Below are 13,946 nucleotides of genomic sequence, written 5' to 3' on the forward strand. Positions count from 1 at the left end.
AGAGTGGTACCTATTGATCTACTCACATTTGCATGTTTTCAAACTGCTAGGTTGGCAGAAGCTGGGGCTAACAGTGGGAGCTCACCCTGCTCTGGTGGATTTGAACCACCAATCTTTTGGTCAGCAAGTTTAGCAGCTCAGCCGTTTAACCCGTTGCACCACCGTACGCTCTTGGATATAATACCAAGTGACATGAATATGAGTAGATATAGGAACAGAGTTGGAATCTGAGTTTGTGGCAGGGGCTATATAACCAGCAATGTTATTTATCCCGTTGTGTGCATTTTAAGATTTGGAGGCTGTCTGTATGCCAATTAAGGACTGCTTCCCAGAATTGGCTATAGCTCACTAATTATGCATTTGAATAGTCTCAGCTGGAGACTTTCGCTGACAACAAGGGATTGTATGTCATTTTGTGGTTTTGATCTGCGTTGTATTAATCTTCCCTTGTTAACTTGTTTTTACTGCTTCCTTAGATGAGTATTGTAATGTGAGAAATGCTTATTATAAATCCAATAGTTTTGAATCTTTCTTATGGATCTGAACTGATTCAGCTGTATTGGAGGACTTTGTTATAAACAGCAGATTTGGTAGTGTGTTGTGGGTGGAAATCAGAGTAAGCATATGTATTGATAACTTTTTGATGCTTGATGCTTAGGGAGTCCATTGTATAGTGGTGTCAAGAAAATGAATTTGTTGTGTGGATTGTTCCAGGCACAGGTTGGTGGTAGAATGGAAGTTGGGTGTCCATAAAATACTGCTGTATGTAATTTACAACTATTTTAATTTTTAAAAATCTCTTATAACTTAATAATTATATTTAATATGTTTTTAGTTTATCAGAATTAATGTATTCCTTTAAACTGCTTTAATTTTACTTGTAAATCTCCCTGAGATAATTCTGATATATGGCAGGATGGGAATCCTTTTAATAAATAAATTCAAGAAATTCGTAACACAAGCCAGGCTGGAGCCAGACAATCACCTATCTATCCCCAGATTCTGTTCAAATTGCAGCCAACCAGTTACCATGTAAGTCCACAAGCAGGACATGTGTGCCGTAGCATACTCCTGAACTCCTTCTTCACACCTATGAGAATGTAGGGAGAGGCAAAAACCCAAGATCTGCTATGGTTCAGTGGTTCATTCAGACAGCACAGAGGCTGAAATCATTAAGCCTTTCAGATGCTGTTAAACTAAAAATCCTGGTATTCCAGATCACAAGCATTTGTGCTAGTTGAGATGCTTGTAACAACATCTAGAAGGCTGCATGAGTCCCACCCCAGACATAGTAAGAACCACAGCATTCTGTGATGTTCAGTCAGGCTATTATTGACACCCAAGATAATTTTGAACACAATACCAAGTCATGCTAAAGCAACTGAATAGAGCCATTTCTGATGCTCTGTTTTTATGTTCTCAAAAGACTGACGATGTAAACCTACCAAAATTCTCATTTATTCCAATCTATAACTCATTTGTGCTAGAGTCAGAAAGCAGAAAAAAAGGAAAGGAAAAGAAAGCATTTCCATTTTCGAACACCAAAGGCAAGTGAGCCTTCTTATATAAGCACTGTTCAGCTGAAAAACAGGAGCAAGCAACCCATCTTTTATGAAACAGTTCAGAAGATTTTCTGGCAATGTTAAAGAGCTTTTGGTCACAGTTCCATTTTTGAGAACTTAAACATTGATGTCCTGTCATATTTTGTTGGTATTTATCTCATAGTCTAAAAATCCTCTCTCTTTCTTCATGAAACATTTTATTCAACAAGTAAAATACATTATTTTTGTTCACAGCAATTAAGGAATCTTTTAAAACTTCATAAATTTAGTAAATTATATTTAATTACCTCTGCAAGAAAAGCAAGATGTCTGAACAAAAATGAAAGGGCAAGCCATGAACACAGCTACAACCAAGTCAGATCAGCAAAGGTGGTACTGAAGATGACATTGTCACTTTAAAAAATTATAATAACTAGGCTAGTAAGATGCATCCTGAATAGGTTCCTGAGTAAGAGTCAGAACTAGGAACATTAGGTTTTAAAAATTAAAATATAGGGTTAAGTAAAAGTGAAAAAAATCTATTAATTAATCATGAAATTGACTGTCTGAAACCCAATTGATTGGTTGGGTTTCTTAACTGTTGGTACCCAATAAATTAAAGAAAACTTGGCAAATCACTTGTGTAAATTCAATTCTAGTTAATACTAACAATTGGATTCAGGCCTAACTTTATAGGGAAACCATTGGATTTACAGAGATTGTCATGTTTATCTGTGTTATCACTGCCCAAAACTGATCCTTTTTGGTACTGGTCCTTCAAAGTCCAAGATGGAAATTATAATTTGCCCCAGTGCAACAGTTTTCATGCAAAACCATACCAGTGTACAAACTCAAGATTCTGTACTATTCAATTTCTTGCCACTCTTTTGTCCACCTTTGCAGACTTAACATAACTCCTCTCTTAAAGATAAGGTCAGAAGCTCATCCTTCCCTGCCCTGGAGGATGGAATTTCAATGCACATGGCAATGAAAAGATGACTGACACAGAAACCTTGCAGCAGCAAGACATTTCTTCAAAGCTCACCTCTACTGAGAGGAGAAACAGCTAAGCCTCTCAAAGAAGAGTGACAACACAATCAGATAACTTAGAAGTTTGGAATCTGGAAACCCAGCCCATTCTAAAAAAAAAAACAGGTGTGGGGTTTTGGGTTGATGTAACTGGCATGCAATTCTTCAGCCCTACCTTGCATCCCTGAAGATGATAAATGCTGAGATTTGTTCTCCTACAACTTCGAGGGAGGCTCACAGTTTACACCCTGACCTAAAAATATGTAACTACTTTGAAAAAGTGCACATATTTGAGAAGGTTAAAATGAGTGTCAGAAACGTCATGATTTCTCTTTCAAATCTCTATCTTTCCCAATGGTTCATAACTTAAAATAATATTAAACAACAGAGATTTCTTGAACAAAGTCACTCAGAATAGAAACACATTACAGATTTCACTGCATATATTAAAACTTCAATACACAACTCCCCCCCCCCCAATTTAAAGCTTCAAGCTATTTTTAGGTTATAGAAAGTGTATATAATGATAAGCCAAACTCGTAGCATAAACCTGGTCAAATAATTTAAGAAATCCCTGAAGTTTAGCTCTGTGATAGCATTAGTTTTCATGGTTTAAAAGAATGTAATTGCTATGAAAAGTTAGTTTGGAACTATTATAGTTATACTCTTTCCATTGACCTTAGAAGACCCTATCTAACCACAAATGGAAAACTGAATTAAGATAAAAGAGCATCTGAACAATTCACTAATGTGAAAAATGAACTTTGCAACCTTCTATTTGATACAACAGCTTTCCGCTTCAAGATACTAGTAGACTGAGCCGCGGCTTAAAGAAAATAAAAGGCATTTCTTCAGTTTAAATAGCTAAGAAGAGATCCAAAACACAACCATTATATATTGTCTTGAGTACATGCTTATATATAGTTTTCATTTAATTTAAAAACTGACCAGCTGCAAAATTTCAGACCTAATTATGGGATAAGTATACTAGGAAACAAAACCATAACCATTGGTACAGGAAGACAAAAGACAGAACCTCTAGGGGCACATCTACATGGACGCTTAACCCCAAAAGAGGTGGGGAACTAATCTGCTCTGTGACATCTGCATGATGCGCAGAGCTGATTCAGGTTAACGTGACCATGAACTATATTATAAAAAGTTGTGGCTTGCTCCGGAGTTCCTTCAAAATCTCAGAGCAAACACAGTCTCCGAGGTCATGTAAACAGTTGGCCAGGTCTAATATACAGTAGAGTCTCATTTATCCAAGCTAAAGGGGCCGGCAGAACCTTGGATAAGCGAATACCTTGGATAATAAGGAGGGATTAAGGAAAAGCCTATTAAACATCAAATTAGGTTATGATTTTACAAATTAAGCACCAAAACATCATGTTATACAACAAATCTGACAGAAAAAGTAGTTCAATAAGCAGTAATGTTATGTTGTAATTACTGTATTTACTAAATTAGCACCAAAATATCAAGATGTATTGAAAACATTGACTACAAAAATGCCTTGGATAATCCAGAACCTTGGATAAGTGAGTCTTGGATAAGTGAGACTCTACTGTATAACCAGATACAACTGCTTACATAGCCATCCTGTATTCCCCAGGCTCAGGGCGTCCAGGACAGCATTTATCATCCCCCTTCTGTTCCAGTCCTAGTGCAAAGCCCCAGCCACAAAATGGCTGGTAGCTATGGCCCACAGGCTAGAGGAGGCCAACACAACTTGCACCCCTCCAGGTGTCATGGCTTCCAACTCACAGAAGCCCTAGCCAGCTTGTCCAATGGAGGAATTCTGGGAGTTGGAGGCCAAAACAGCTGGAGGGCCTCAGGTTGTGCAGGCCTAGCCTAGAGTGACATCAGCAAGAGCACAAGAGTAATCAGGGAAGGGAGGGGGAAAGGAAGAGTTGATTCAGGTGGTTGGGAGTGCATTTAGTGGCCCTCCAAAATTTCCTGGGGGCCAATCTAGACTCCCAACCTTCAACCTTTGCCCATCAGCTTTGGGGGAAGTATGGTCAACAAAGGAAGCATGAGGTTCCACAAATATGGAGGGTGGCTCATTTAAACTCTATTTTACCCACCCCTGCTTTAAGAGAATGCAATTCCCTTCAAACAAGTAGAACATCACTCAAAAGGTGGCTAAATTTAGGTTCTGATTATTGTTTCACATCTAGTTAATTACTGCACCCATTACCACGGCAATCTAATTGGGTACTGCCCAAGCAATGTTAAGCCCAGTTTACATCTCTGGATGAGCTAGTATCCAGAATTCTGTTGGCAATCTATTTAAATGTATGTCCTTTTATAACTATACAGTAGCTTCTTCCGTAATGCTGCTTCTCTTTACCCAGCTCAAAAAAGCAAATGTCTGCTTCCCTAACTATTTAGTAACCAGCAGAAAAGTCTGAGTGCCCAAGCGGTATTTAGGACTTCAGAACAGTTGATCTCCAGCAAACTGTTGGAGAGAGAGACAGTAGGTATCCAATGTTTGCTCTCAGTTGCAGGACAGTTGCAGTTTCTGGGACCTTTGCAACCTCCTCAGTCACTGAATGTCCAAGAAAAACATACCTGTATTATGAAGCAGATTTGTACCCCTCGAAGCCAAGTAATCAGGCTGAACTATACTCACTCATACATAATGTATTATTGCCACCTTTTATTTCTATCTAAATAATATTACCTCATATGGGAGTGTGCAACTGTACCTCAGCTCTTAGTTTTCATGAAATTGCACTACTTCTAAGCAATCTAGATGTTCCTCACAAAAACCACTCAGAACCTCACTGAGTTTATTTGCTTGGTTCCTACATCTCTATGTCCCTTGAAACTTTTAGACAAGCATTCAGATCTCTTAGCTGTGCCCAGACATGGATGTTTGCTCTAGTTCTCTATACTACCCTAAACTGGAGGTGCATTAAAAATTCTCAATCCCTACTTTTCTGGCAATCACAGCACAATCATGACTCATTACAATTCTGGGAAACCTTAAGCCTTGGACTGTTTGCAGATCTACTGTCAAAGGAACAACAAGAACTATTCACTGGTGTTTCCCTCTTGGAGGAAATACTGTCTTGTATCGTTAATGTTAAAATAAGCAGCACACGTCTGCTTTTTCTCCTGTTTTATGTATAAGAACAATGGTATCTGGCAAACCTGCCTGGGATAGCCCACTGGATTTTATACACAGCTCATATCATCATTAGCATTCATAGTTTCACAGTCCACCACTCAGTGGATGACTAATTGACTAAATATTTAATTAATGACTAGAGTTTTAGACTATAAATGATTCGGATTACCAAGAATAAAACAGTGAGATATTATCAAATAATATGGCATTTTTCAAGCAGTGTTGCTTTCTGAAATTTTGCTGTTGTGATTCTGTGCATGGAAATTGCATGTTGATATTTTGTCAAACCATCTGAAGATACTCACAAAGGACCTACTGCCACTGGAACCATAGTTGTTTTATTTTTCCAGACATGGTGAATCTCAGTTTGGAGTCTGGACTTTTCAAATCTTTCCCTGTTCTTGTCTTCAGTATTGCTGCTGCTACAACTAAAGCTGTCATAGTCAGCTCTGCGGATGAGGAGGAGGTGCTGTTTGAAGGGCCAACATCCAAGTTGGAGTCTAGCAGTGCCCAAGCTTGGAAGAAGAGTCTTTGTTGGAAGAGATCACTTCTGGACAAGTACATCTGGGCAGGTGGAGGAAGGGTTAAATGTTCTGGTTCTTTTAGGCTCATGTCGCAGCTCAAGTCACAGCTCCACCCAATTAGTTGAAAAATAAGCCATCAATAGGCAACACCTGAGAATCTAGTATAAAAGGTTCTCAGGAGCTGTCAGGACCCAGGCTGCAGAGCACCAATAACCATACGCAGAGGCCAGAATCTATCTAATATCTTTATTAAAGAAATATATAAAGTCAATAAAAACAAGTGTGGAATATAGTTCAGAAGTAGACCTTTCAGGAAAGGTCAAATATAGTCCAGAAAAACAATGTCCAATATATGATATTAAAGTCCAAAGTTATAATCCACTTCACCGAAACACACACTATTTGGCAAGCAATAGTGTGGGGAACTGTCCATAGTCTTTGAGGCTTAAGGTAAATCCGAAGCAAAGGGAAACAAGGCTGGAATCCGAGAAGCAGGGTCCGTGGTTTAAAACGCAAGGCAAGGCAAAACTTGAGACTTGGCAAGGTCCAACTTGAAACAAGGCAATCGTGGAACAAGAACTGAGTCCATAGAAATCCGTGGAACAAGGCAGGGCTGGGAACTTGATTCAGGAGCTGGGAACTGGAGTACGAAGTCTACACACGATCTCACTCCACGAGCTGACGAATTGACTCCGCAAGGTTTCCTCCGAGAGCAAACATCTAAATAGGATCTTGTTTTCCCGCCAAAGAGCACTTTCTCTGGGGAACAAGAAACGAAAGCCATTCTGTGTCCAGATGTTTGACTCCTTAAAGTTTCCCAAGGGAAACAGACTTAATCATCTAATTGTCTGGCAGCTATCCTAGCGCTCCGGCGAGTCGCCTCGCGAGCGCCTCTTTGTTGATTATAATAATCCCGGCGAGAAAATGGGGGAGATTTCTGCTCAAGGCTTGTTTGGCTGGCTTCTGGAGGGCAAATATCCTGCAGGTGCAAGGGCTCCAATTCTGGCTGAAACGGTGGGAAATCCAAGTTTTCCTCTTCATCTGTCACAATAATACTAGGAACAGGACTACATGGCCCATGAGACATCACAGGAGCTTGATTTAGTTGCTGGCAGCAACATCAGGGTTTAGCTCTGTGCCTCGGACTGTTGGTGATCTTGGAATTCGTGAACTTTGGACTATCTCTTAGGCTTTGGCATTTGTATTTTGGATTGACCTTAGACTGTTATCTGTGGAAATCGGCTTCTGGATCTCGGAATGGACTACCAGCTCATCTTGTGTTAATTCCCTTCAATTAAAGTCTCTTCAGCTAGATTCTTCAGTTTGAACTTGGACAGCTTGCTGTTTTGACTAACTACCTGTTTGAAAGCTGGAGCTTAGCTTCATAACAACAATTCACCCTTCACATTTGCAGATTTACCTTTTGCAGAACTAATATGTTCCCTGTAGAAATCTCATGATCCTCCAGCAGAAACTGACCATAGAGTTGTGCTGAAGAACCTAAATACCTTAGAGTCTCACTTATCCAAGCTAAACGGGCCAGCAGAAGCTTGGATAAGCGAATATCTTGGATAATAAGGAGGGATTAAGGAAACGCCTATTAAACATCAAATTAGGTTATGATTTTACAAATTAAGCACCAAAACAGCATGTTTTACAACAAATTTGACAGAAAAAGTAGTTCAATACACAGTAATGTTATGTTGCAATTATTGTATTTATGAATTTAGCACCAAAATATCATGATATATTGAAAACATTGACTACAAAAATGGCTTGGATAATCCAGAGGCTTGGATAAGCGAGGCTTGGATAAGTGAGAGACTACTGTAATTGTTCTCTCAGATTAACAAAAATATTTACCTACATAAAACAATGTCGCCATACCCCATACGTTTCCTTCAAATTTCTTTGGTTTGTTGATCCTATTATCTTCAGTATTGTCACTGCGCTGAAAAAAATGCTCTCCACTTTGGCATTTAGTTTTGGTTTTAAGATGGTGTAATACATTGTTCAATTTCAATTGCATAATTTTTATATGTCAACAATTCAAATATGATAGAGAAACTGGGATGAAGAAAGAAAATTCAGTAAAGGCTATCAAAGGAGGCAAAATATTATGAAGAAGGCATGTTTTTATGTTGTAAGCTGCCTTGAGTCTGTATGCAAAGAAAGTCGGGGTACAAATATTCTAAATAAATAAATAAGGCTTTAACTTTGTCAAGGGGAGAAACAGGGAAGTAACTTCATGACTAGGATGGACAAAGTAAGGTATCTGTACAATAGAGGGAAATGAGAATAAAAGAGAGAACAAAGAAAAGAAGTCCAGAGTTCTAGGAAAAGAGCTGCTACAGCTAAAGCCCTCACGGAGATACAGCAAGCACTGTTCATTTCTGGTTTTATTACCTACTGTTTGTTCATAGAATCATAGAATCATAGAATAGTAGAGTTGGAAGAGACCCCATGGGCCATCCAGTCCAACCCCCTGCTAAGAAGCAGGAAATCGCATTCAAAGCACCCCCGACAGATGGCCATCCAGCCTCTGCTTAAAAGCCTCCAAAGAAGGAGCCTCCACCACGGCCCCGGGGAGAGAGTTCCACTGTCGAACAGCCCTCACAGTGAGGAAGTTCTTCCTGATGTTCAGGTGGAATCTCCTTTCCTGTAGTTTGAAGCCATTGTTCCGTGTCCTAGTCTGCAGGGCAACAGAAAATAAGCTTGCTCCCTCCTCCCTATGACTTCCCTTCACGTATTTGTACATGGCTATCATGTCTCCTCTTAGCCTTCCCTTCTGCAGGCTAAACATGCCCAGCTCTTTAAGCCGCTCCTCATAGGGCTTGTTCTCCAGACCCTTAATCATTTTAGTCGCCCTCCTCTGGACGCTTTCCAGCTTGTCAACATCTCCCTTCAACTGCGGTGCCCAAAATTGGACACAGTATTCCAGGTGTGGTCTGACCAAGGCAGAATAGAGGGGGAGCATGACCTCCCTGGATCTAGATGCTATACCCCTATTGATGCAGGCCAGAATCCTGTTGGCTTTTTTAGCTGCCGCATCACATTGTTGGCTCATGTTTAACTTGTTGTCCACGAGGACTCCAAGGTCTTTTTCGCACACACTGCTGTCAAGCCAGGCATCCCCCATTCTGTATCTTTGCATTCCATTTTTTCTGCCGAAGTGAAGTATCTTGCATTTGTCCCTGTTGAACTTCATTTTGTTAGTTTCGGCCCATCTCTCTAGTCTGTCAAGATCATTTTGAATTCTGCTCCTTTCTTCTGGAGTGTTGGCTATCCCTCCCAGTTTGGTGTCGTCTGCAAACTTGATAATCGTGCCTTCTTACCCTTCGTCTAAGTCGTTAATAAAGATGTTGAACAGAACCGGGCCCAGGACGGAGCCCTGCGGCACTCCACTTGTCACTTCTTTCCATGATGAAGACGATGCATTGGTGAGCACCCTTTGGGTTCGTTCGCTTAGCCAATTACAGATCCACCCTAACCGTAGTTTTGTCTAGCCCACATTTTACTAGTTTGTTTGCCAGAAGGTTGTGGGGGACTTTGTCGAAGGCCTTACTGAAATCCAGGTAGGCTACATCCACGGCATTCCCTGTATCGACCCAACTCGTAACTCTATCGAAAAAAGAGATCAGATTAGTCTGGCATGACTTGTTTTTGGTAAATCCGTGTTGACTATTAGCAATGACCGCATTTGTTTCTAAGTGTTTGCAGACCACTTCCTTAATGATCTTTTCTAGAGTCTTGCCTGGTATTGATGTGAGGCTGACCAGACGGTAATTGTTTGGGTCGTTCTTTTTTCCCTTTTTGAAGATAGGGACCACATTCGCCCTCCTCCAATCTGCTGGGACTTCTCCCGTTCTCCAAGAACTCTCGAAGATAATTGCCAGTGGTTCTGAAATAACTTCCGCCAGTTCCTTCAGTACTCTTGGATGTAGTTGATCTGGCCCTGGGGACTTGAATTCGTTTAGAGCGGCCAAGTGTTCCTGGACAACTTGTTTGCCTATTTGGGGTTGGATTTCCCCCAATCCTTCGTCCATTCCATGTTGCTGAGGTTGAAGATGGCTTTCTTTTTCTGAGAAGACCGAGGCAAAGAAGGTGTTAAGCAGTTCTGCCTTTTCCCTATCCCCTGTTGCAATCACCCCATCTTCTCCTTGCAGTGGCCGTCACAAGCATGTGTGTCTCCATTTATGTTTCAAACAAGTTCTATAAAAAACCTAGCATCCAAGACAAGTATTTAATATTGTTGCACTGGTGGAAGAAGTTTATGTTTGGATCATGACTTAATCATCTCAACTACTCCCAGCATCTACATCACAACCATTACAAAAGTCCTACCTGAAAGTCATGGACACTTGATACATACGTTGACTAAGGGCCCTTCCAGACCGGCCCTATATCCCAGGATCTTATCCCAGATTTTCTGTTTATCCCAGATTATCTGGCAGTGAGGGTTCATATAATCCAGTTTAAAGCAGAAAACCTGGGATGAGATCCTGGGATACAGGGCCTGTATGAATGGGCCCTAAGACATGGGAGTACTGAGGGGGGAAAGGATTGCTTAACATTGGGTGCAGACACTTTCTCTGAGCAAAGCACCAGTTCATGAAAAGTGGTCCCAACTCCTTGCACTATGACTCGACCAGTTAACATCTTCTTCCAAACCTCAGAAGCTTTATTAGGACTGAAAGCTGCTAGGGAAGAGGGGTAAAAGGTAAAGGTTTCCCCTGACGTTAAGTCCAGTCGTAACCGACTCTGGGGGTTGGTGCTCATCTCCATTTCTAAGTCGAAGAGACGGCGTTGTCCATAGACACCTCAAAGGTCATGTGGCTGGCATGACTGCATGGAGCACCGTTACCTTCCTGCTGGAGCAGTACCTATTGATCTACTCACATTTGCATGTTTTCGAAACGCTAGGTTGGCAGGAGCTGGGACTAACAGCGGGCGCTAATTCCGCTCCCCGGATTTGAACCTGGCACCTTTTGGTCCGCAAGTTCAGCAGCTCAGCACTTTAACACACTTTTCCACCAGGGGCCCCATGGGAAGAGGGGTAGGGAAGCCATAATCAGCTCTTTTCTGTTGGTATGATGTTAAAGAATTTTTTGTGATTTAACCAGATGAGTTGGGATAATATTATTGTTGCTGTTGTAGGAAGCAGCAGCAGCAGAGGGTACAAGGCTGCCAATGATTCTGGAAGATTTTAAACAGGGGCTGGATGGTCATCTGTTGGGAGTGCTTTGATTTTGAATTCCTGCAATGGCAGGGAATTGGACTGGATGGACCTGGTGGTGTCTTCCAGCTGTATGATTCTATGATAACTAGGGCATGTTTTATATAACTAATATTGTTCCAAGATGAAAACAAAAAATTTAGAAGAGGTAATATGTCCTTTAGGAATTTTTTAAATCTCCTAAGTAATTTCCATTATTGTACATTCTTAACAGTAACCAAACAAAAAGTGATATACGAAGGCAGAAAAGGAGTTATTTGTATTCACTATACAAACTTTGCAAGTTGCATTGCCCTGCAGGGACACATAAAGAAAATTAATGTGCACCTCTGCTTTCACATCCCAATGGGGATTAAAAGAAAAACCATGCATGGTTGTTTGTTCCAGTCTATACTGCCATCTAGCTTGCCTTGACTTGCTTACAAGATGATAACATGGGAGAAAAAGAATTCATATTATAGAAGCCATAAAATATTTTGCTTGGTAATATTACTAGATTGCTGTTCAGCTTGCTATTTTAAATGGCTCACATCTAGAACTAAAGATTATGTATGCACAGAACTATTTGAAAAGGAGGAAGAAGGCTACAGCATGTTTGTGCACTTTTCTCTCCTTTAAATGTCTGGAGTGGGGGAGGAGAAATGGCATGAATTGAGCACAAGTTAGCTATGACTATTTGAGAAATCCATAATCTGAAAGATTCCAAGAACTTTTAGCAAAATATTTTTAGGATTTTTTTTTTGTGAGGATAGCAGAGTAGCAGGAATTGTATATATTAAGTGTTACATTTTGTCTGACCAAGTGAAGCAAATGTAATCTGTGAACTCTGATCCTATACCCTATTTGAAAGTTCTCCGTTCATTTCAACTGCCACTACCCTGGCCTCAGAAGTAGAGATGATGTAGTCACCGATGAAAGATTTCACCTCCATCACAATTACCCCTGCCCTGGCCACTGAGGAATTTAGAAAAGGAAATCACAGCTCCATCATGTCCAGATTGAAGCAGATGAAAGATCTTCCCCTCTATCTCAACTACTCAACTTTGCTTTATTATTAAAGCAAAGGAAGCACAACAGCTTAAGGCATTGGCTTCAAGCTATAGAATTAAGTAAAAAAAGAGTAACTTACCAATAGCATTGGGCATTATTTTCCAATAGCTTCTCCACCATGTGCTCTACACGAACAAACCAGCTTGGCACAGCTTTATATATTAGAGGAGTATCTGACCTAAAAGCAATTATATAAGGACAATTAGACAGGTACTTTAGCTATCCTGCAATGTTTGAAGAAACAACTTTGATCACAACTGCAGTCCTCTGAAAATTAATGGCAAAACTCTGGCTGATTTTAAGTCGAGTATGACTGTACTCTTGCCTCCAGAGTACAAGTGAGCTTGGTAACTAATTTATTATTTATCATATCAATTTCCATGCCACTTACTACATCTAATGATATCTCAAAGGAGGGATTTCTAATACAGAATTCCAGGATACCATTAGCTAAATTTTTAATCCAGATCTATAAAGCTGTTACTCTTCAAAATAATGAAACAACTTTTCCAACTGAAAAAGAGTATGAAATAAACAAAGTTTACAAATTAACTAGCACAATGCCAAACATTCATGCAATATACTGTATATAACACAGCCTATAGATTTAGTACCTAATGAAACCAAGTGCATTCTTCCATATATGAGTTGGAGTTGGAGTGATCAAAGCTTGTCTTCTTGGGTCGATTGATTAACATAGCAAATAAACGTGAGCCAAATTTCTCTAAAGTTATTTGTGTCTGTGTCTTCATTCAGTTTCTGATTCTTATGTATTAATGTCCCATATTTTTGCATGCCATGAGGTTCAATGCATTTCCTGATTTCCACTGATGCTCCATTAACTCTCTAGCAGCTAAAAGTAAAAGTCCTTACATGAACAACTTTTGATTTGATTCACTTATATTGAATAATATATTTCATTGCTTTTAAAATAAAATATCAACATCTAAAAATTCTTTTTCTATCTCAGGGGCAAGAGTAGTAATAAATGCTGATAGCATTTCATAGTCATTCGCATTGTGACATACTTTAAAATGTTAAAGAATCATCCAATCTAAGTGTTTTACTGGAAACAAGGAGAAAAATGAAACTACTGCTAACCTAACCTAATTCTTACTACTATATTCTTACTGCTAACCTAACCTAATTCTTACTACTGCTTCTCCAATTTGTCCTTATTTTTCATGGCTCCAGTTTCACTCATATCACTATGTAATGACACCAAAATTATGTTAGACCACGGCAAAGCAAGTTTTGTTTATGCTTAATAGAAAATAATATCCATTCAGGAATGAGAACCAAGTTATCTTAATTGATCAAGATTATCACTACTACTTCAAATAAGGCAACTACTTCTGAAAGTGGGTGTTGGTGGGAATTATATATGTAGACCATAATTTAATCCACAGGAATTGGAGAGTCTTATTTTA

General features: G+C 39.8%; 1 protein-coding gene across 2 annotated transcripts in view; it reads right to left on the minus strand.

Annotated features, from left to right (window-relative positions):
• The window catches only part of iars1 (isoleucyl-tRNA synthetase 1), a 106,826-nt gene that overhangs the window by 54,008 nt on the left and 38,872 nt on the right, over nt 1–13,946 (minus strand). For both annotated transcript variants that reach the window (XM_062970004.1, XM_003217661.4), the window contains one exon: nt 12,596–12,694. In XM_062970004.1, coding sequence (XP_062826074.1) covers nt 12,596–12,694 — 99 coding nt within the window. The remainder of the gene's footprint in view (nt 1–12,595; nt 12,695–13,946) is intronic.

Source organism: Anolis carolinensis, chromosome 2 (genome assembly GCF_035594765.1).
Source record: "Anolis carolinensis isolate JA03-04 chromosome 2, rAnoCar3.1.pri, whole genome shotgun sequence".
Taxonomy (NCBI): Eukaryota; Metazoa; Chordata; class Lepidosauria; order Squamata; family Dactyloidae; genus Anolis; species Anolis carolinensis.